This window comes from Chironomus tepperi, unplaced genomic scaffold (genome assembly GCF_022539635.2).
Source record: "Chironomus tepperi strain 1889 unplaced genomic scaffold, CSIRO-AGI_Ctep_v1 contig_421, whole genome shotgun sequence".
Taxonomy (NCBI): domain Eukaryota; kingdom Metazoa; phylum Arthropoda; class Insecta; order Diptera; family Chironomidae; genus Chironomus; species Chironomus tepperi.
This window is the reverse complement of record NW_027226543.1, coordinates 438,225-461,419: the sequence shown is the minus strand read 5'-3', so window position 1 is coordinate 461,419 and position 23,195 is coordinate 438,225. Positions and strand designations below refer to the sequence as shown.

Below are 23,195 nucleotides of genomic sequence, written 5' to 3'. Positions count from 1 at the left end.
GCACATAAGATCATTATTATTTTTTTTTACGACAAATAAGAAAGTTTGTTCAGTGCCTCTTGTGTATTTAATTTAAAGCGCGTAAAATATTTGTTTTTTTGTGTCTTAAATTATTATTTCATATATTTCGGATGATTGAATGAATAAGCGGAATTCCTTGTAAAATTAATGGACACGAGAACGTAAAAAAATTACGAGTCATAGTTGAGAATAATAAAAAATATCTGAAGACATTTAAAAAAAAGTAAAAGTCGAGCATTAATATTCATAAAATCAATAATAACTGTAAAAGGCATCTAATTAAGAACAAGAGAGTTCATTAAAAGGAGAAAAAAAGATCAAGGCTGTAACCTATGAAAAAAAGTGTTATAACGTTTTGATGCCGGATATTGTTAATTTGTAACTGCATGAATACACAAAAAAAAGAAAAGCAAAAAAATATCAGCGTGTGTAATGATTGAAAGTGTCTATAATCATAAATAAGAATCTAAAGTTTGATACAAAATTAATTAATTAAGAGTGAATTTTAAATTAATCGATTTTGGAATTTTTTGAAACAAAAGCAAAAAAGCAAAAAAAAAAAAATGTTTCGCATCGCTGCTGCTGTCGTTGCCTTTGGTATGAATGAATTTTTCTGTCGTCTTTTATGCAAAAACGAGATCATAAAGCTTTGTGCCGAAAAGATAAAGTTTTGATGTTATTTGATGATAATTCAATCATATCCTGATCATATAGTTTGTTAAGTCAGTTAGCCAATCAGCAGGGGATATAACGAAAGAAACAAGTTGAACGAAGATCCTTTTTTATGAATTTCTCTCGTGGGAAATTGAATATCATGTGAAACATGAAAAGCTTCTCACTCTGCACGAGATAAACGGATTTTCATAATTCTTTTCATCATGATCATCATCATAAAATAAAGAATGAACAGCATCAAAGCGATAAAGATCTTCTCCCGGCAAAAGAAGAAGAATAAGAAGAAGAAAAAAATTAAAATAAAACTAGAAGCGAATGATCGAAAAGAACATGAGAAACAAGCGATAAAATATGATAAAAAAGCCATTTGTGTATAATTTTTTTCTCTGTTCTGTTTATTTTATCAAGCAGAGAGTGAATTAATAAAATTAAAAAGATTTAAATGCGCGAACATAAGGTTGTTAAAAGAGAAATGCCGCCTTGTTTCGGAATTGTTTATTTATACAATTTATTTAAATAAATAAAATATCAGACGATATCGATTCACATCATTTAAGTCTCATCTTCTTCATCTCCTAACAAGATTATGCGGCAATTTGTGTCTACTTCAGAATTTTACCGTATTTATATCAAACGTAAATGAGATTATAAATTCATTTTGTCCTGATAAATGACTTAGTGAATTATGACATATCATTAAGATAATAACGAGCTACTCATGCCTTAATATTTAGTTGTTTTCATTAAATGCGTTCCAGATAATTCAATTAGTGTTTGGCTCTTTGACTTGATATTAATCATGACATTTTAATTCAATTCTTGTTAACGCACATACAACATTTTAGAATAAATTACAAATCGTTATCTTAATAGAATTTTACAAGTCATTATTGCTACTACTTACATTCTTTTTGTTAAACATCATATTTCATTCGCTAACTTATTATGTATATATCAACTAAATAAATAGTTGCGTGTGCCTCCGGTGTGGCGCTAAAGCTTTTGTTAAAAATAAGAATGTCTTTAACAAAAAAATTCTTTTTACAAATGCGGAACATTGTGACTATTTTTAGTAAATATTTAGACAGTCAAGTTTATTGAACTATCATCAAATAAAAAAAAAATGTTTGTGCATTGCCGACGATCCGCGTGTTTTGTGATTGAGTGAATATATTCAATTTAATGAAGATCATAGCGCCGCCATCGATAAAAATTTACTCTGATTTTGTTTTTGGCTCATTGCTTCTTTTTTGATCTTTAAGCGCCGGACGAAAAAATATAAATATTTTTGAGAGACTCCTCAAGAAGCGTTGGCTTTTTTTGTTGTCGGAATGTAATTCCGTGAGCCAATCAGCAAAATTTGTGCTCGGTTTTTCTCTAGTATTTATATTTTGTCGTGTTGCGGTAAAAAATTATTTGATGTTCCTTTCTTGTCTAATTTTTCCCTCATTTTTATTCCTCTTTTTTCAGCTATCATTAATCTGGCAAATTTAGTCGAGTGTATCAATTTCATATGCAACAATACGGATGAGTACTACTATACAATGCCACAAACAAATTGTGCAGCTTATTATCGATGTCGTGAGGGACAAAAAATAAATTATGAATGTCCTTTAGGAATGATGTTTGACTTTTATAGGCAAAAATGCATCAGCAATACAAGTGAGTCTATAAAGTTGCTATTTTTATTAAGCTACAATCTATATCATCTTTATACTTTTTATTAAATTAGATGTGTGCTTTGAATCAACGTGTCAAGAAAAATTCGACAATTCATACTATGCGGATACGACACAAGCATGTCATCGTTTCTTTCGCTGTTATAATGGTAAAATTGTGAGCTATGAGAATTGTAAAAGTGGATATCTATTTAATGGAAATCAGTGTGAATCTGCCGAAAAAGTCAAGTGTGATGTGCCAAATTTGATGCTATTTAATAATCAAAAAACTACTTTAAAAAGTAAAAGAAGCTGCGATTCACATTCGCATGATGAATGTCGCTTCTTATCTGATGGCTTTTATGCTGATGAGAGTTCAAAAAATTGCAAATCATACATCAAATGTGCAAACGGTAAAACATCACATCTCAAATGTCCGTCGTCAAGTGTTTTCGATCCGATTGAGGGGAATTGTGTGCCAGATACGATTTATGAATGTCCAAAATCTTCAAGATTAGAACGTCTTTGTAAAGGAAAAAATGATGGAATACATCCAGATCCGCGTTTTAGTTGTAATGCTTATGTCAAGTGTTTGCGTGGCGCTCCAATTCAATTTGAAGAATGTCCAAGTGGACAAGTTTTTGATAATCATCGTAAACAGTGTGTCTACAAGTCAACATCATTATGCATTCATGAGACACGTTCAACTGATTGTATGCATTTAGAAATGGGATATTATCAGGATCGATCACTTGAATCATCGTGTAAGAATTACTTCTTTTGTTATAATGGACGAAAGACAACATTCAGTTGTGCCAGTAATGAGTTATTTAATGGAGAATCATGTGTTGAAGATCGACAATATTCATGTCCAAATCTCGATGAAGATTCGTGTGATACAAAGGAAGATGGATATTATAAAGATAACAATCTTGATTGCCGCTCTTATTTCTATTGTTCATCGAATCGAAAATATTCATTTTTATGTAAAGATGGTCAAGCATTTGATGGAAGTAGATGTGTATCAAAGCGTCATGTTGATTTATGTGTTAAAAAGAATTCTGATTGTTCGGGAAAAACTGATGGATATTACCAGGATGTCAAGTCAGGTTGTTCAAAATATTTTTATTGTAAGCAGTCGGAAAAGCTCCAAGTATTGACATGCAGAAATGGACGAATATTTAATGGAAACAGCTGTGTAGCTCCCTCATCATATGTGTGTCCAAATGTTGGATATAGTTTAGCATTAAAATTAAATTGCGTTCAACGAAAATGTGCACAATGTCCACATGATGGTTTCTTTGCTGATTACGATTCACGATGCAAAAGCTACCATTTTTGTGTAAATGGCAGTTCCACAAAACTTTCGTGTCTTAAAAATTTCATATTTAATGAGAATGAAGGCTTATGTGTTCCTCAAGATAAATACCAATGCCCTGTTTATTGTTCCAGTGAATGTTCATAATACCTCATTTTTAATTTAATTTATTTTTAATATTAATCTCGTACCTGTACGTTTTGTTCCGTATTTTTCGCGGAGTTTAGTTAGCGATTATGTATTCACTTTAATTATTTATATATCACTGATGTGCAATAATAGCAAACTTTCTCTTATTATTCATCTAAATTTTAAAATTTTATGTACATAGCATTTGGATGTCCAAATAGAACTTGGTTTTAAGAAGTTGACTGATCGATTCGTGCTAAAATGCGTTTTAGTCTCGCCTATGGTGACTTAATTACTTAGATTTTTCTCAAAAAAGTTCTTATTGCCATTTTTGTATTGCCACATTTTTCTCATTTTTATTAGTTCTTCATATATATATATTTTTTTTTTTGGTATAATTTTTTTTTCTTCTCATTATACATTACATATATGATATAAGGATACAAATAACGATAGAAAATAAGATTTTAGATTAATTTAGTTCTAAATTGATTGTAGGTAATTTAATATTTCAATGTATATTTAAAAAAAATCTTTTCGAATTGTAATAATAATCAATCTATCCATAAGAAAAGACAATTTTTATTTCATTTCCTGTGTGTTTGAGTGAATGAAGACTTTTTTTTACAGTGTTTAAATATATATATTCATTTATATAATTACACCGATAATCTATGATCATGCTTCCTCTTTTTAATTAGTAGCATTTATTAAACAAAGCACCGCATATTTATGTTTTATCAAAAATTGGTTCATGTTTCACACGCGATAAAATATATGAAAAATATTGCGATGATATATTTCTTGTTTTGCGTTTAGAAATAAACATTTAGTACGAATTAAGCAGTAATTTGGGAAAATTCAATTCAATAAATGCGAATAAGATATAAATTTTTTAATTTTTTAAGTGGAAATAATATTAGATAAATTTTGGAAATTCACTTGGATTAACAGAATTCAATATCATTGACACATATTGGGTAATGTTCTATGATTTCTTTTTTCGTCATAGATAAACAATAGATATGAGAATTATCGTGATGCTACTGTCACTGTTATTGAAATTAGGCCAAAATAAATGTTTAGCGAATCGCTTAAACTAGGAAGAGCATAAAAACCTACCATAGATTAGATAGATCCCAAATTTTAATTACTCGGTCCTGTCCAACAGTCAAAACATGCTTCTTCTCTTCGTCAACATCTATCGAAACAATTGAATGCTTAGCATCAAGGAACGTTGCCAATGATGGACGATCAGTGTCCTTTAGGGTCTCATAACAAGTGTTACAGACTCTCACATCATATTCAAAGCCCATTATTGGAATGTTGATTCTATTCGGTGAGCACTTATCACAAACTGCTTTTCCACAATTCCTGCAATGATGTTGGCGATTAACGCCGAGAGCTTTTTGCTCAAACATAGCTTTAATATTCCAGAAGAATGGCTTTGCACAAAGTTGACATGTATCTGATTCAACCCAATCAGCTGCAGCTTTTCGCATACAATTTATCTGTTTTAAAACAATATAAAATTTTAGAATCTGGTGACAATTTGTTAAAACTGATTTTAAGCTTACCTTCCAGAGAACAATTACACTATCTTCACCAGCACTAATCAATTCCTGTGTACTTTTGCAATAACCCAATGCAGATACTTTATTTTGATGACCTTGTAATTCATAAGTGGTTCCTCTTCTGCCACCAAGATCCCAGACAATAACTGAATTCTAATGACAATAAGAAATGTTAAATGAATATCCACAATTATAATTGAAATAAACTTACATCAGCACTTCCACTGAATAACAACTGTGGACCATCAGACCAGTACAATGATCGAACACTTGCAGTGTGACCTTTTAATATTGTAACCAAACTGGCACCAGATTGTTGAAGTTTCAGCATTGTTATCTGACCAGCATAATCACCAATAAATACATGCTTTGATAAGGAATCGAATTGCATTGAAGTGCACCAAGCTTCGAATGTATAGCCTCCAATTTTATTTGATGTTTCTATGCAATGTGCTGCAAAAGTCTTATCACGAGACGCACTTAAAATCCATCCAGAATTTTTTGCGAAAATCAATGAAGTTATTCGTGCATTATGTGCAAGATATTCTTTAATTGCCGTTAATCTATTACAATCTTCAGAAACTACAAATTGCGATATAGTCCCGTTTTCTTGTCCAACAAAAATAGTTCTGCTCTCTGGTACGTACTCTATAAAACGTAATATAATCGGTTGAATGAATCATACAGTGATTACAATGCAACATTTGATTTATAATTAGATTTACTTACCTAAAGCTGAACATTGTGAAGGCATAAAATTAACTATAGATGGCCAATATGTTCCAGAATCTCTTTTTAACCAGACTCGAATTGTTCTATCAAACGAAAAATGTACATAATTCCTGATAAGTATAAATTAAAATGTATATGTATATTACTTGTCTTCGGATACGCTGATAATTCCTTCTTGATCGAAAAAAATTGCTTTATTGATGTCATCTGGAATTCCTTCGATTTTATTTAATAGTTCTGCTTTTCTACTAGTATTAAATCTATCATTGTTTCTTCCAGTAGTCGTTGCTGGCTTTATTTCTGTAGACATTTTTGCCTAAGTTCTTTAATTAATAAAAAATACAATTTTTGTGAAAAATTTCTTTTATTTTTTTCACATAAGAAATAAATTCAATGAATACTATGATAATTTAAAGCGCATTTTTGAACTAATCATATTTGTTGTAAACCTTACAGAAATTACATCAGTTATAATAACTGAATGATAAGTGGTGAGATATCAGTATTCCAGAAAGATTAAATACGTCAAAATCCAGAGTTTTAGTTAAAAATTTGATAATCTTAAGCAGACTGACAAAAGACACTTTTATTCAAATTTGTTGCTAACAATTTTTTTAAATTTTATAGAACTGTTAGAAAGCATTGAAAATTTATAGCTAAATTTTATAGCAAGGTGAATTCTTCAAATTATCATTTCAAAATCATTTTATCATAATATTTTGTGGTTTAATTAATTAGTTACAGTGCAAATTGTTGTTAAGTCGATACTTAATTGTGGTAATTATTCTATTTTACATTTTTGGTGAAAAGTATAGCATTGATCTACCTTATTTAAATAAATCTAGCATTTTATTGGTTTAGAGAATTGCCCAGTATTCATCAACGTGTGCTGTCTATGCAAAAATTAGACAATTTCTTCAATTTAATTAATATCTAAATATTAAAGATGTCTAAGCGTGGAAAAGGGAAGAAGAACAAAGATTTTGATAGTGACCTAGAAGAGGATCAACCTGTAGATGTTAAAGGAAAATCGAAAGGTAAAAATGATGAAGAGAAAGTTGCAAAAAAAGGAAATAAGAAAGGCAAAAAACAAGTTGCTGGAAGGTAAAAATTACACAATTTTATGAAATTAATAATGGTATTAGTGTAATTTATGATATAATTTTTATTACAGCGACAGTGAAGATGAAAAACCTGTAAAAACTGAATCCGTTCAAGAAAAACAGCCCAAAGCCTCCGCAAAATCTAGTAAGAAGAAAGGTAATAAAAAGAAGAATGATGATTTCGGAAGTGATGACGAGGATGAAAAAAATTTGCTTAAATTGGAAAAGTCTGATGAGGAGATGGATGATGTTCCAGTGAAGAAAAGTTCCCAAAAATCAAAGAAGAAAGGAAAGGGAGCTAAAAAACAAGAATCAGAGGATGAAGAACTTCCAAGCGAATCTGAAGAAGAGATTGCTCCTGTAAAATCCAAAGGCAAGAACAAGAAAAAGGGTAAAAATATTCCAGAACCTGATGATGATGACATTGATGTTGATGAGGAACCAATAAAGCCTGTAGAACAACCAAAACCGAAAGACAAGAAGGGTAAAAAGAAAAAGGGCAAAGACTTCGAATCTGATGATGAAGATATTGTACAACAGTTGAAGGAATCATCTGATGAGGAAGAAGTAGTTCCAGTTAAACCTGTTCAAAAGTCTAAGAAAAAAGGTAAAGCCGCAAAAAAACAAGAATCAGAGGACGAAGAAATCCCCAGTGAACCAGAAATGGATGTAGAAGAAGAGAAAATTGTTCCACAAAAAGAGGAAGTTGTGCCACCAAAAGAGGAAGTTGTGCCTCCAAAAGAAGAAATCCAGCCAGAGAAACCTGAAGTTGTTGAGGAACCAAAACCTAAGGATAAGAAAGAAAAGAAGAAGAAGGCTAAAGAGGAAGTAGTCGTTGAACCTGAAGAAGAAAAACCTAAAGATGAAATTGCAAAATTAGAGGAAAAAATGGCTGAGGCAGAAATTACCGATAAATCTGAGAAGCGAATAACTAATAAGGAATTGAAAAAACAAAAGAAGAAGCAAATGTATGAGCAACAAATAGAAGAAATGCTTAAAAAGGGTGGACAGGGACATTCTGAGTTAGATAGTAACTTTACAATGTCACAAGCTCACAAGACTGGTGGACAAAAAGCTGCTATGGAACATGCTGTTGATATTAAAGTTGAAAACTTTACAATATCAGCAAAAGGTAATGATTTATTCGTAAATGCAAACTTGTTGATTGCCAATGGACGTAGATATGGTCTAGTTGGACCCAATGGACACGGAAAAACGACATTATTGAGACATTTAGCAAATCGTGCCTTCGATATTCCACCAAATATTGATGTGTTACTTTGTGAACAAGAAGTTGTTGCTGATGATTATTCTGCTGTCGAAACAGTTTTAAGAGCCGATGTTAAACGAACAGCATTACTTGAAGAAGCAAAGAATTTGGAAGCTGAAACTGAAAAGGGAAATTTAAAAGTACAGGATCGATTGAATGAAGTTTATGCTGAATTAAAGGCAATTGGAGCAGATTCAGCGGAACCAAGAGCTAGAAGAATTCTTGCTGGTCTTGGATTTTCTAAATCTATGCAAAATCGTGCAACGAAAAATTTCTCCGGAGGTTGGAGAATGAGAGTATCACTTGCTCGTGCTTTGTTCATTGAACCAACTTTATTGTTGCTTGATGAACCTACCAATCATCTTGATTTAAATGCTGTCATTTGGTTAGACAATTATTTACAAGGATGGAAGAAAACTCTCCTTATTGTGAGTCACGACCAAAGTTTCTTGGATAATGTTTGTAATGAAATCATTCATCTTGATAACAAGAAGTTGTACTATTATAAAGGAAATTATACAATGTTTAAGAAAATGTTTGTCCAAAAACGTAGAGAGATGATTAAGGAATATGATAAGCAAGAGAAACGTATTAAAGAACTGAAAGCTCATGGTCAATCGAAAAAAGCTGCTGAGAAGAAAACTAAAGATACACTTAGTAAAAAGCAAGAGAAAGGAAAGAAAGGCAAAGAAGATTTGGATGATGATAAACCTATTGAATTATTATCGAAGCCTAAAGATTATATTGTCAAATTCAGCTTTCCTGATCCACCACCACTTCAACCACCAATTTTGGGTCTACATGATGTTACATTTGCGTTTGAAGGCCAAAAGCCTCTTTTCATTAATGTAGAATTTGGAATTGATTTAAGCAGTCGTATTGCTATCGTTGGACCCAATGGAGTTGGAAAATCAACGTTCCTTAAATTATTAGTTGGAGAATTGGATCCACAAAAAGGTGAACAAAAGAAAAATCATCGATTGAGAATTGGACGATTCGATCAGCATTCTGGAGAACATTTGACAGCTGAAGAAACTCCAGCTGAATATTTGATAAGATTGTTTAATTTGCCTTATGAAAAAGCTCGTAAACAATTGGGAACTTTTGGTCTAAGTAGTCATGCTCACACAATCAAAATGATGGATTTATCTGGTGGACAAAAAGCTAGAGTAAGTTTTGCAGTCAATTTATTAATTGAAAATAAATTAACAAATAAATCTTTCCACAGGTTGCGTTAGCAGAACTTACATTAGGTGCACCAGATGTGCTAATTTTGGACGAACCTACGAACAAGTAAATAATCTCTGAATTCATTAAGGAACATTTAACATTAAAAATTTATTTTTTCTAGTCTCGATATCGAATCAATTGATGCGTTGGCTGAAGCTATTAATGAATATAAAGGAGGTGTTATTATTGTTTCTCACGACGAACGTCTTATCCGTGAAACCGAATGTGCTCTATATGTCATTGAGGACCAAACAATAAATGAAGTAGATGGTAATTTCGATGATTATCGTAAGGAAGTTTTGGATCAATTGGGTGAAGCTATCAATAATCCATCAATATCTGCAAATGCCGCCGTACAACAATAAAATAAAAAATTATTTTGTCTATGATTAGGTAAAAATGTCATTTTTATGATTTTTGGATTTAAAAATTTGTTATATTAATAAAAAATTATCAGCAAAGTTTATTCAGTAACACCGATGCAATTTTCAAGATTTTTGATGACTGACTCAAGAGTAGATTTATCCATTTCCATCGAGATTGATTCCAAGTTACTGCCTTTTTGACATTCAAAAACTAATGTCGCTAATTGTTCACGATATGATGCCAACGATGAATTTCCAACAATAAATTGAATGTCCCAGTCAAATGACTTCATCAAAGGAATATTTCGAGAATTATGCTCATTCATAAGGTATTTACAAACATCCAATTTTCTAGCTTCTATAGCTTTAAATACACAATCCTTTTTATTTAAATTTATTGGGAAATAGTCGAGCATTTCTGATTTGTTGAGTTGATTAGAGCAGTACTGGATGAAAATATTGGCTATATAATCCAGTTCGTCTGGAGATATTTTTATGCTCTTTGTCGGTGTCAAATCTTTTTTAAATATTCTATCTATTGCTGCATTTAATATCTGAAAATGTACAGGTCATTATTTATTGTTAAAACTATTGTAGTTTAATTAAATTACAGTCAGTAATTCGTCTCGATTATCAATATCTCTTAAAAAATCCATTGTCACTTTTAATGTTTATTTCTTATATTATCCACTTCTTTGAAATTTAAAAACTACACTTTGTCATGTGGATTGGGTGGTGACTGTCTGCATGCGCATGTATGCTATTCCATTCAAAAAGCGCTTTATGATTGAAATTTGATGAATTTAACTTGTTCAAAAATTTAAATTAATTTTATCCGTTAATAAATTGTTAAAAAGCTTCAATTGACATACAAAGCTTTTGACAAGCTTTTATTAAGGATCTTAGTCAAGGCTGAATTTTAATATTAGAATACAGCCTCGAGTCTCTTAAATGCGATCTTAGCCAATGCTATTTTTGGAAATCAAAATTAACGTAATTCAGTCGTCAAGTCCTGTACTTTTTGAGCTTTTTATGAATTTTCACCTGAAATTTCAAAAGAATAAAATCGCTCGTTGTCTTTTTTTAATGGAGTCAAGTTGGATATCTCCTATTTATTCATTCATTGATTTTTGGTCTTCATTCAATAAAACAGTATCTTATATACTTGAAATAACATCTTATGTGATCAGAGATCGACGCTAAAAGATTTTTTTTTCTTTCTCTTATTACTTTTGATTTTTGGCTTTAAGTTCTAATTAATTCATTGTTCACTAATTAAAAATTTTTTTGGTTTTGTTTCAAGGTATTAGTTTAATATGTTTTAAATAGTTTATACGTGCGATGACATTACAGTTAATTTTTTTTTTTTTTTTAAATTATTTAAGGTAGACAGAAATTAGTTTATTTTGAAAACAGATGTTGTTTGGCACTTATTCATATAGAATAGAAAGAATTAAAGCGAAACGAGATTTATAATAAAAACTTATCAAGTTAATTTAACATAATATTGATGATTGCGAGAGAAATACCTACATTCAGCTTATATTTTTAAATTGATTATAATATTTTTTTTCTTGTTTTGAGCAAGTCACACTATGTAATTGATTAATTATTGAATATTTTCACGAAACAAACATATAATAAACATTTTTTTTTCATACCATTTAAAACATTCATAAAAAGGATAAATCCACAAAAAATATATGCATGCATGAACAATTATTAAATTTTCACGTTCATATTATTATTATTTTTTTCTCATTGACCGGAAAGCAATATTAAGCCATTGAATATATTGTTTATAGAATTTTTAAAGTATTTTTGTTATCGATGCTGACAAAACTACATATTAGAAATTTTTAAAAGTCATAACATAATGAATAATTGTAATAAATATAAATTAAAATTAAAGAAATTTAATTAAAACTCAACAGAAAAAAATGAGCACAATTTATTTTCCTCTTGAAATAATTTTTAAAAACCTTTATATCATATTTGTTTTGTTTTATATAGAGCACTTGCAATAGATTTAAATAGTGTCATATTATAGAAGAAACGAGAAGTATTTTTGATGAGACAAATTCAATTTTCTTTTTCGTTTATTTTTTTTTTTTGTGTTCACGTGCGAATATTGAATTTAATCATCGCCTGTGCTGAGTGGTCCGAACAAGTAGACAGCTGGATTATGCTCAGATTTACCTAAGTAATCACCATAGAGATCTTGATAACGGTCAAGGGTTAAGCCACCATTTGCTTTGTCTGTTTCCTGAAAATTAAAAAGAAAAATAATTTAAATTAAATAAATTGTTCATTATGGTTTGACTCTTTAATTAGTTAATTAATCCGAGCAGCTCAACGTATTTGCTAGGACATTGCTAAGTCGCGGTATTAACGGGAAGACGCGAAGTTGCATTGATGGCATGTCATCAGTGTGATTTCAATCTATTTTAACTGTGAAAAATGTGGCTCGCCACATTATGTTGCTTGGAAGCTTACAACCATACTAAAAAGACTTGGTTTCCTTATATTCTCTAATATTTAAGGATTCAACCAGAAGCTATGTGACACTCTATGAAAAATTAATTATAATGGTCATAATTTATAGAGAACCCTTTTTAATACGACAACATTTACTTTGATCTGAAAGTCATTAAGTAAAACTAAAGCACTTAATTTTCATACCTTTTTTTCTAAAGTTTTTATAAAAGTCAAAGAAAATAGCGAAAAATAAATTACTTGAGTGCCTGCTTTGTCAAAAAGAAAAATTTTGCTCTCATTTGATTGATTGGAGACCCTTATTAATACAGTGTAATAGACTTAAAATTATGTTCACATCTCCATCGACTGATATAGTTGTACTGTGTTGCAAAATGTAGATGAAATCACTAGTCTTTGTATTAACCCAGAACTTATGTTTTCCTCATACAAACTAAATGAATTAGACTAACAATAAACAATGCATAGTTATCAACACATCGTAGTTAATTAAGGGATCGTATAGAAATGACGTGTAACTATTTCTAGAAACAGCCACTCCCTCCCATCACTATCGTAACGATTTGTAACCCCTAACCCCCTCCCTGCCTAAGTGCTCCCTAACTTCCGAACATTCCCCAATGTGTGACATCACAAATGGATGATCCCTAAGTAGTTTTATGCAAATTTTTTTGCTATTACTAATTAAATTTTTTTTATAAAGAGGAGCAAAAGCCAGAAGAAAATGAATAGAATGTTCAGTAACCGAAGAGAAAATTAATTCACAACTTTTAATGGTTTTTACATGCTGTACAGCAGCAACAATCATCATCTACTTTAGGTCTGATTAGAACTATATGCTTATGTTTGTTTATGCAGATATAATCCGATGTTTGTTTATTTGTTAAAACAATTTTCATGAAATGTTCTGAACGAAAATCAGTTTAATGAATTAAGTTGAATAATATTGTAGAATAGGAATCAGAATTAGTGATTCTAGAATGTTAGTATAATTAACTTACGTTAAGCAAAGCGTTGAAGGCATCATCAACGATTTTAACATCGTCTGTGGCAAGTCTTTGAATTGCATTATAACGGAATTCCTCAATTCCAATAACTCCATCACTGTTAATGTCCATGATTTTGAAGTTTGCTTCTATGAATGCTTTCATGGCCTAGTAAGGAAGATAGAATAAATTTTAAGTTTAATTAATTTATAAATCCACCAAGATTATTTCCATGCATCTATTGCAATTAATTTAATTGACTTGTCTGTTTATGGACAGGGGAATTGCTTAGTTTATCCTTTTTACGATGAAATAAATCAATAAGAAAGGAAGTTAATTAAAGTCAGTTTTTGTTGCAGTTTTAATGTGATTTATGGGTCAATTTTCTTATGCAATGAGCTTTTCTTTTTCGCATAAAGCTTTTCATTTACATTGTGGGGAAAATCAAAGACATAAAGTGAGTGACACATGTGAATAAGTCTCATCAATGTTTTTTTTTTCTCTTTTTTTTATTTGTTACATTTTCTTCTTAACATAATCTCGTGTTTCTTTGCTGCTTAACGATATAATTGTATATTTTTAGTAGCAGCAAAAATGTCTGTAATATAATTATTTAATTGGTTAAGATGAATTTTATTTTTTTTTTGATTATAATATCAAATTTTTTTCGTCAATGCCCATGTAAAATTGGGTATGGTGTATAATTAATCATTACCCGGGCGACACAAATGAAGAAGGTTACGCCACGGAGTTTTCGTGGATCTACTAAACCACTTTTTTATCACCAAATGGAAGCTGTCTATTTTTAGCAGTCAAATGGATGTTAAATGGAAGTGACTTCCATTTGGTGTTGATAAAAACGATTCAGCGGTATTTGTGTCGCTCGGGTTACATTAAATGCTGATTAGATGATTTAAAATTTCCTTATTGATTCAAATAAATTAAAAAATTACTTTGAACTAAGCTGCGAAAGATCAAAAACCTTGGAAAGATATTCATCATCTAAACACACATTGTGTCTGCTCTATTTTAATAATCTTTTATAATTTTTAATAATTAAAAGTTTTTCATCGTGCATTTTAAAGGATAAACGCTAAATCTACTTATGAAGGTGGCTCAGTACACAATAGAATGAATGAAAATAATTTTCCCATAGTGAATTAAAAAGGACGGGAATCTAAATTAATTATCCATCAACATACGTTCACACATGCATATACACAATATAATGTTTAGCACTTACTTTAGGGAATTCTGCGTATTTTTTGCCAACACAAGTTTTCCTAACAGCTTCCTAGAAGTTGCGAGATTAAGTAAAAATTCATAAAGTTCAACTTTTAATTGTTTTTAAGATTAAGTAATTATTTACCTTAAATTCGTCTGTTGTGATCATGCCATCCTAGAAATAACAATTAAAGTATGTCATGTGAACAACATCAAAACATAATCAATTTAACATAATTAAGATTTACGAAAAAAGGACTTATTAATTAAATTTAGTCAAAAATTTTTTCTCTCCAGATTCTTTCTCATATTTACTTAATTGAAAAATTTACATGAATTATGCTGCGGATGGGATTTTTTGTTTGCTTAGAAGTAAAAATCGCTCTTGGAAGTTGTTTACATCGTCAGATAAAGATGAAGGTAAAATGAAATTACATTATATTCTCAACATGAGTCTAAGGCTATAAGAATCTCGTATTTTCGGGTAGTTTTTATTTATATTTAAAGTAAGACTTTGAGGTTAAATTCCGGAAATTGAAGAAACAAACATTTCAATTGGATTATTTAAGGATCAGATTTTTTCTATTTTTATATCGTGAAAGTTTAATAGATTAAGCGATGTTTTTGAAGTGAACGTCAATTGTGTATGTGAACATATCAGCACAACAATAAAGAAGTGTTCATGAGTATGGTAGAAGAAAATGGGGAAAAATAGTGAGTAAAAATATCTGCTTGCTGCCAAAACCACAGAAAATCGCAGAAGTGAGAAAGAAAGCTTTAAGATATACTTATTTAGGTCTGCATACTAGTAAATATCAAGGGTGAGTATAAAAGAATATTTTTAGAAAAACACTGGCATGTATACTGACTTTATCAAAATCAGCAATGTCTGAGAGTTCTTCCCAAAGATTTCTCATCATGTGCTTATATTCCTGTAGTCTCTTCTCGCTGCAATCTCCCTTTCCTTCAATGATTGTTGCCCTTAAAGCTGTGAAAAATAATATTTTATGGCCACTTATTAATTCTAATTAAAATTATCAAATTACCCATGCAATCGAAATCCTTTTGGTCGAGGAATCCATTGTTATCGATATCTGAATGAAAATAGGGTAAAAAATGTTGTTATTATCTATGTTGTTTCCCATTAAAATATTCAAAAGAGAAAATAATAAGGGAAGAATTTAAAATCCTAGTTAAAAATTAATAATTGAATAGAAATTTTCCTCTTTTCTATGTATTCTTTTGTGAAGATTTATGCATCAAACAATGCGACATTCACATTGAAATTATGAGCAAAAAAGAACCTTTAAGGCAATTTTACAAATGAACATAAAAAAATAACGTTGTTAAAAGTTAAACGCAGTAAAATAGCATTTGCAGGATTCATTACAATTTTTAAGTAAAGAGGAAGTTTACTTGGAAATAAAATTTAAAAATAATATAAGTATACGAGCTCATTGTGACTATAGACAGATATAAACAACAGAATCATATTTCAATACAAGCTAGGCACTTTTCACTTCTCACATAAAAATTAATGTATCGCTTTTCATTTCTCTTTTTCTTTAGGGAAATTATGAATGAAATTTTCTCAAATTGAATTGTAATGTTTTATTTGTGCATATAAGATTCGGCCCATAAATCAATCAAACTTGAATTTTATTTTTAATATTGTTTATTATTATTATAATTTCAACTTACCATACATATATCGAACAATGAATTCTATTCTCTTATCCCATGTATAATTTTTCTCAGACATTTTTATAGTTGTTTATTTATATAAAAATATATATTTAATTAACTAAACAAAATATTTCACTAAGCCGTTTTCACTAATCTAGGAAAAGAAAAGAAATTAGAAACAAATATAAATAATTTAATTTTCTTTTTTAGTTGGGCAATTAAGTTGAGTGAAGAAATGAAAATCACCACATAAAATGTCATTAAAATTTTCTATTTTCTTTTTCTTATTTTTTTAAAATTTTAATTTTATATAAAGCGTTGCATTTTTTAAGTTCGTGTACCATTATGTTAATTTGTTTTATGACAATTCACTTCAGCCTTCAAGTATGAGCATTCTTTTAATTTTCAAATAAATATTTTAAAGGAGCTAAGCAACATTAAATTCAAACAGAGATAATTATATAAAAGAAGCTGCTCAAATTAACCAAGGTTCATTTTTTTCTAAGGTTTCAATCGTTTCAAAAGTTCCTGACAAATGACTGCTCGCCGCTATTATTTTTCTCTTTGATGTCTAATAAAGTCTTTTAATTTTGTCATATTTAATCAGTTAAATTAAATTCTCTGTCGAGCGTCACACAATTTTCATAATATTCTCTGTAATTATGATTTTCAACAGTTTTGGAAATTTAATCAGATCTGTGGCTGTTTAAGCACTAAAAGGAAATCGATTATTTTTCTAAAAAAAATTGAAAATTTGTGTAAAGTAAAAGACATTTGAAAGGATTAAAGTTAAGAGATTGTTATTTACATCAAAGACTTTATAAAATACATGACATATATTTGATAAATATTTAAATTGACAGTTTAAGCTCTCAAACTCTTGAAGAATGATTTTATTTTGAATAATAAGATTTTTTATGATATAAAGTTCAAACAGCTCCTTTCATGTACTTCATCTTTTATCTTTAGATTTCTCATTGAAAACATCAAATATTTTTCCAATCCATATAGCGAAAGCTTTGAAAATCAAAAAGTTCAAGGGTCAAAATTCACAAAGTATTTTGTAAGGCATTGTGAGATTGGGTTTTGAAATGAGAAATACTTGAGGAAAATATTTTGATAAATTCTTCCTTGATTTTTATGTTGACTAAGAATTATATATTTTAATAAAATGTTCGTTTCACTTTTCAACTCAAAATTTGTAGAATTCAAAGCATTCTTTTGGTACATTTCCTTATGCTTGTTGGTAATTGTATTTATATCTTATTTCAATCACATTCACTTTATCTTCAATTGTGTGTTTCACTTAAAATGATTTTTCATTTTTTCATTCACAATCATATAATTTAATTTAACTTATAAGTTGAACAATTTGATGATATTATTTCTTTTACCTCAGGCTTTTTGCTTGCTCGTCCCACAGCGGACCATAAAATACTGAAGTTATAAACGTGCTGTAGTTTCCATTGTAAGTCCTGAGTGATGAAGTCGTCATGCCAGAGAGATTTTTGTGCTCATCATACTCTCGCTCTGTACTCAATTTTTATGGTTTTGAAATCTTTTTCCTTTTCCTCTCTGTTAGTTCATGTGAGCAAGAAATCCTTTTCTTTTATCAATTATTTTCATCTAATTGCAAACTTAGGAAAAACTTTTTTTTTTCTCTCAAATATTCTCTCATCTCGTGGTAATTCAACTTTGAAGATTTTTCTGTGTTATACAAAAAAGTTTCAAGTTTCACCTAAGCAAAAATACAAAGTCCCAGAAATAAGTGAATTTAAATATAAAACAATGTGAAATTTTGTTATTTATTTTTGTTAATTATCTTTTTTTTATATAAAATCCCCTTCATTCTTTCTTTCTTATAAAACTAAAAATAGTTTTATTTAAAATTTTTTGAAGGCAGTCAAAAGCTTTTGCTCATTTATTTCTCTTGAGATTTGATACCTGTTGATTCTGTTTTGTTTTTCTTTGCATTTAATATAAAACGTGGAAAAATGAAATTATGAAAAGAATTTTTTCTCTCATAACAAGGTTTAAGAGATTTATTTTTCTCTTTTTTTAACATTACCGCATGAAATTTTAATTTGGATATTAATATTAATTTTTTTGTGAAATTTAATGTCTGTAAAATGTCTGTTTGGTTAAATCAAGTTCATTTAATCTTAAAAATGAGACATTTTATTTAGTTGACAATTGTCCTTTTATATCTTAAGAAATTTAAAATATGCTGATTACATCAAAATTAATTTAATGATGTTGACGAGGTGACTAAGATTTCAAGGACTGAATATTTCATTTTTAAATGGCTCGCGGCTAGTCACTAAATTTCTTCACTTATTTTTACTTTTTTACTTGATGATATTTCATTGAATAGAATTAAATGTAGGATAGAATTTAATATTAGATCAACATTATTAATATAAGGCATTTAAATAGTTGTTTTGATTAAATGAACCATAAATTCAGTAATTTTTGTTAAATTTAGGATATTTAATTTAATGACATCCATATTTAATAAAATTATGATTTCATTAATCATATTTTTGTAGGACAATGATGGCAATTTTGTATCCGTCCAATGTAGATTTGATGAAGACATAAAATTATTAATTTTATCTTCTTAGAGTTGGCTTTTTATAACACATTTTTATGGATCGTCTATTTTCATGTCAAAACAAACGTCAAGATGAGAAAATTATTCTGTAGCATAGACATTGATAATGCATAACAGTTTATTTTTGCCAAATATAAATTCATTTTTTATGGTTTTTTTATATTGAAAAAAATTAAATGTTTCAGAAAAAGTTTGTAAATTTATCAAATTATTTGGGAGTTTTGAACGCATTAGATTCAAAAAATTATGTTTTAAGAAAAAAGGTTGGAAAATTTAGGATCATGCAAATTTAGGGAGTAGAAGATCAACCATTATCCTTGAAAAGATTTTCGAGTTGTAATTGATCAAATCCTTGAATTAATTGACAAATTGTGTTGACATTAAAAGCTGACGAAACGTAGAAATTTTGCATAAATTAATTACAAATTATTTTCAAAACAGTAGACAAAATGTACTTGATTTTAGATAAGGAAACAATAATTTGGATTGGATTGAATTAATGTACAAGATTTAAACATGATATTCAGGATGTGCTAAATAAAAAAGACCCGCAACCGAGTAAAAGTAGCATTAGAAATTCTTTGACTAATCGCCAAATGAAAATCGTATCATGCGGAAATTCAAGCTAGATGCAGTACAATTTCATCAAAATTTATACATACATTATATTTAATTTTTCAACTTAAAAATATCAGAAAAAAAGTGAAACAATGAAAAAAGAAAGAGACACAAAAAAAAACTTTCTTGGCCTTCGTTTGAAAATAATGCAAGAAGAAATGCAATAAATTCGTCTTGGTCTAATATTTTTGCCTCAAACTTGCAAATCTTTCAAGATCTCTCACTATTTAATCTTCGAATGAAATCTAAGCAAATATATTGCAACATAGCTGTGTGACTAGCTAAAATATTCTTCTCATTTAATCATTATTAGTGTGAGATTCATGAAATGGCAATTAGCGTTGTGTCCTTAGAGGCATAAAATTCACTTTGAATTATATTGTTTAGTGTTTCAATCCTCAAATTAAATCAGTTTGATGAATACTATAGGAAAGAAATTTTCATCTCATATTTCCTTGTCTATAGCGACTAAAGAATCAAAGAAGATAAAATAGTGAATGTAAACGGAGCATCAATTGTCTTAATTATTGTATGATGAAATGAAAGAAGAAGAATGAGTGAAGAACAAGAAAGTATGAAACTTCGACGACAGCTGCTCGCATTTGCTATGATAGTAACTTTACTCACTACGAAAAAATGTTAATAATTTTTGTGTAATCTCACTATTAAGAAAGTTTTTACATGAAACATTACATTTTTTTTTATCCAAAAGATTGAATTTAAAACTTTAATCAATATTTTTGATCGAAAATTGATCGCTTTACTTTGTTGGTAAGCAACCTTTTATTTTTCGCGACACACTTTGGTGATTTGCCTGGATTGAAGTCGTTCATGGCACGAGGTTGCCCACCTCTGATTTATTCAATGGAATCACAGCTTTAATTAACCGGATGCAGTAGTATCAACTCATTTGGATTTCATGAAGTCCGAGTGTATCGTGAATTTGATAATAATTGATTAAGGCTGACAATAATTCATGACTTTACAAAATCATAATCGTTGCTATAGCAATAACTAGAATAATACCCCACCCATCATGGTCAGAAAATTTTAATTTAGCGTTTATCAAGGTTTCTATGGGGATTTGTATTTAACTGTGAATTTCAAAATTAAAACAAAAGTTGAGCATCTGAGATTCTCAAAACTTTCTTACAAAAAGTTTCAAAATTCTGGTAAAAAGTTTTCTTATCGAAATTTGGTGTATATGAAAAGGGATTACGGAATGACAATCGACCTAAATTATATCAATAATACAATAATTGACAATATTCAAGTCGTAATAAAATAATAATCTATTGTACCATTTAGTAATCGCTGATAGTATTTCGAGAATATTCTTACTTGGATTTTTTGTTGTTGTTCAAATATTCCGTCTGACAATTTCCCTGAAAATAGCTTAATTTTATGATACAAGAGAATTAAAAGAGTTTAATTATATCTTTGTTTTTTGCAAAATCAAGAGAACATTTATTTAATTTTTAAATAAAAAAAATAAAGCAACTAATAGAATCATCACCCAAATTTAATTTTTCTTAATTTTAATACTAATTTAATCCCTTATAAAATGCTTCATAATATTTATTGTTTTAAAACAATAATACATGTGACTTACGCTTAGTGAACCAAAAAATAAAATTTATGTACGACCAAAATGACTTTAAGCGCAAAAGGAATGATTAGTATAATTTCACCGTTTAAATTCTTTAACTAATATTTTCATTTTTGTCAGTAATTTCTGGTGGTTTAGTTGTAATATCTTCTTTCACTGCTGTTGGTTGAGCTTGGGTATTTAAGTTTTGCTCTTGCTGTTGATTTATTTGACTCTGAATAGACGGGATAGTTGTTGGAACAAGATTTACGTCGTTACGTTTGATATAATTAACAGGCACAAGACCAACATTATTTCCATCGACTGTCGCAAGAAGCCAATTTGTTGATAATAATCGATTTAATTGCTGCACTTCTTTTGGAGCAATTCGAATTATCTGACCAGCTTTTACTGACAATTCGGATGGATTATCAGCATTAAAATTATAAAGAACAACAGCTTCTATTGGATTTATCCATGATGAGGGATTTTTAGCTGTAACAAGAGTTGATCGTTAGTTTAGCAATAATATAATCAATTAAAATTCAAACTTACATTGATCAGCAGTCGAATTCATGAGTGATCCAAAAAGCTTCATTATTAGATATGGAGCAGTAAACACAAAAGTCAAGAACAGAACCATGGCAAGACCAGAACTATTTTGTTGTGATGCTGCCGTATTAAAGAAGTCATTTGACTGGACTTTTTCAGCATCTTTAAAAGCTTCACTTAAATTAATTTGTGTAGAAGGATTAACTTTTGAAAAGCCAACCATATATAATAATTTTTTATAAATCCATATAACTGAACGGAATATTGCAAAAGTTGAGAAAAATCGACCGAAAAATCCTCGAAGATGTGAAAAATTAGCAGCTAATCCAAGTATAGCACGAAATGACGATGTTAATGCAAAATATGTTGAATCGAGCATAGTTGCTATGTTTCCAATGGTTGATACAACAGATTCTATACTTTGAAAAGTTGACCTTGAACTTTCTTCAGCCATTTGTATAAATCTCATTTCTGGATCAAGTGGATTTCCCGCTCCAAATTGTGGTCTTCCAAAACCACCATATCCTCCCATTCCAAATGAATTATATCCACCAATTCCTCCCATTCCACCCATTCCATAAGATCCATATCCACTTCCAAAAGATCCATATCCCATACTATTTCCGTATGGAGAATAGACCGACGATGACGTTTGGAAAAGTGAATTAGGTCTTGGTGGAAGAGGTGGTGCTAATTGTGATTGTTGTGTGGTATGTACAACGCCTGTAATACGATTATTAAGCACATAGATAAAGATATTAAATGATAAGGAATATATTAATGGAGTACCTTGTGGTGTTTGAATTGGATATTGCCCTCCAAAGACATCTCCATTTGTTTGCTGTCTGTAATTTACGGGTGCATAGTTGCTTATCAACGGCGACGATGACGATGAATTTAAAGTCATGTTTTAAATGCAAATATTTATCTTTTTGAAAGAATTATTGTGATATTTATCAAGAACAATTTTTATTTTCTGAGGGTCAAAGTCTATTGAAATTCGTCGCAGAAAGATATTTTAATTAAACTTATTTATGATCTTTTAAATCCTGAATACATATTTTAAATCACCATATCTTTTTCCAATTAGTTAATTATTTTAAAACCTTAAATAATAGAATTATAAAAAGTTTCTAAAATGTACAAGTTATGGAGACAGAAAAGACCCAAATCACTGATGTTTCATAACTTCGCATCATGCAAATGCACATGCCGGAATCATGCTACTCAAATGCAAATACGCAGTCAAATTTTTGATTCTTGATTAATTTGATTCTCGGAAGATTTGAGAAATTTGATGAATAAAGTTGCTTCCAAAATTCAATATTATTTCAATCCTAAATGTGATCAATAGCT

The 23,195-nt window shown here is 29.5% G+C and overlaps 5 protein-coding genes across 5 annotated transcripts; 2 read left to right on the top strand and 3 right to left on the bottom strand.

Annotated features, from left to right (window-relative positions):
• Window positions 1-492: 492 nt before the first annotated feature.
• LOC139097350 (chondroitin proteoglycan-2-like) lies at window positions 493-4,310 on the top strand. Its single transcript, XM_070649155.1, has 3 exons — window positions 493-618; window positions 2,167-2,358; window positions 2,429-4,310. Exons 1-3 carry the CDS (start codon window positions 585-587, stop codon window positions 3,817-3,819), a joined length of 1,617 nt encoding a protein of 538 aa, XP_070505256.1. The 5' UTR covers window positions 493-584; the 3' UTR covers window positions 3,820-4,310.
• A 33-nt stretch (window positions 4,311-4,343) lies between these two features.
• Wdfy2 (WD repeat and FYVE domain containing 2) lies at window positions 4,344-6,500 on the bottom strand. Its single transcript, XM_070649156.1, has 5 exons — window positions 6,254-6,500; window positions 6,105-6,190; window positions 5,587-6,023; window positions 5,379-5,528; window positions 4,344-5,312 (listed from the first exon to the last, which is right to left on the bottom strand). The coding sequence occupies exons 1-5, from the start codon at window positions 6,415-6,417 to the stop codon at window positions 4,920-4,922; spliced, it is 1,230 nt and encodes a 409-aa protein (XP_070505257.1). The 5' UTR covers window positions 6,418-6,500; the 3' UTR covers window positions 4,344-4,919.
• Window positions 6,501-6,975: 475 nt separating this feature from the next.
• On the top strand, window positions 6,976-10,184 carry LOC139097348 (ATP-binding cassette sub-family F member 1). The gene is made up of 4 exons (XM_070649154.1): window positions 6,976-7,211; window positions 7,282-9,649; window positions 9,709-9,773; window positions 9,832-10,184. The coding sequence occupies exons 1-4, from the start codon at window positions 7,054-7,056 to the stop codon at window positions 10,073-10,075; spliced, it is 2,835 nt and encodes a 944-aa protein (XP_070505255.1). The 5' UTR covers window positions 6,976-7,053; the 3' UTR covers window positions 10,076-10,184.
• A 1,806-nt stretch (window positions 10,185-11,990) lies between these two features.
• Window positions 11,991-17,939, bottom strand: Scp1 (Sarcoplasmic calcium-binding protein 1). Its single transcript, XM_070649198.1, has 8 exons — window positions 17,862-17,939; window positions 16,483-16,621; window positions 15,828-15,875; window positions 15,651-15,769; window positions 14,927-14,956; window positions 14,801-14,851; window positions 13,573-13,725; window positions 11,991-12,341 (listed from the first exon to the last, which is right to left on the bottom strand). Exons 2-8 carry the CDS (start codon window positions 16,541-16,543, stop codon window positions 12,213-12,215), a joined length of 591 nt encoding a protein of 196 aa, XP_070505299.1. The 5' UTR covers window positions 16,544-16,621; window positions 17,862-17,939; the 3' UTR covers window positions 11,991-12,212.
• Window positions 17,940-21,138: 3,199 nt separating this feature from the next.
• Pex13 (peroxin 13) lies at window positions 21,139-22,994 on the bottom strand. The gene is made up of 3 exons (XM_070649161.1): window positions 22,629-22,994; window positions 21,843-22,562; window positions 21,139-21,782 (listed from the first exon to the last, which is right to left on the bottom strand). Exons 1-3 carry the CDS (start codon window positions 22,744-22,746, stop codon window positions 21,403-21,405), a joined length of 1,218 nt encoding a protein of 405 aa, XP_070505262.1. The 5' UTR covers window positions 22,747-22,994; the 3' UTR covers window positions 21,139-21,402.
• Between the last annotated feature and the right edge of the window lie 201 nt (window positions 22,995-23,195).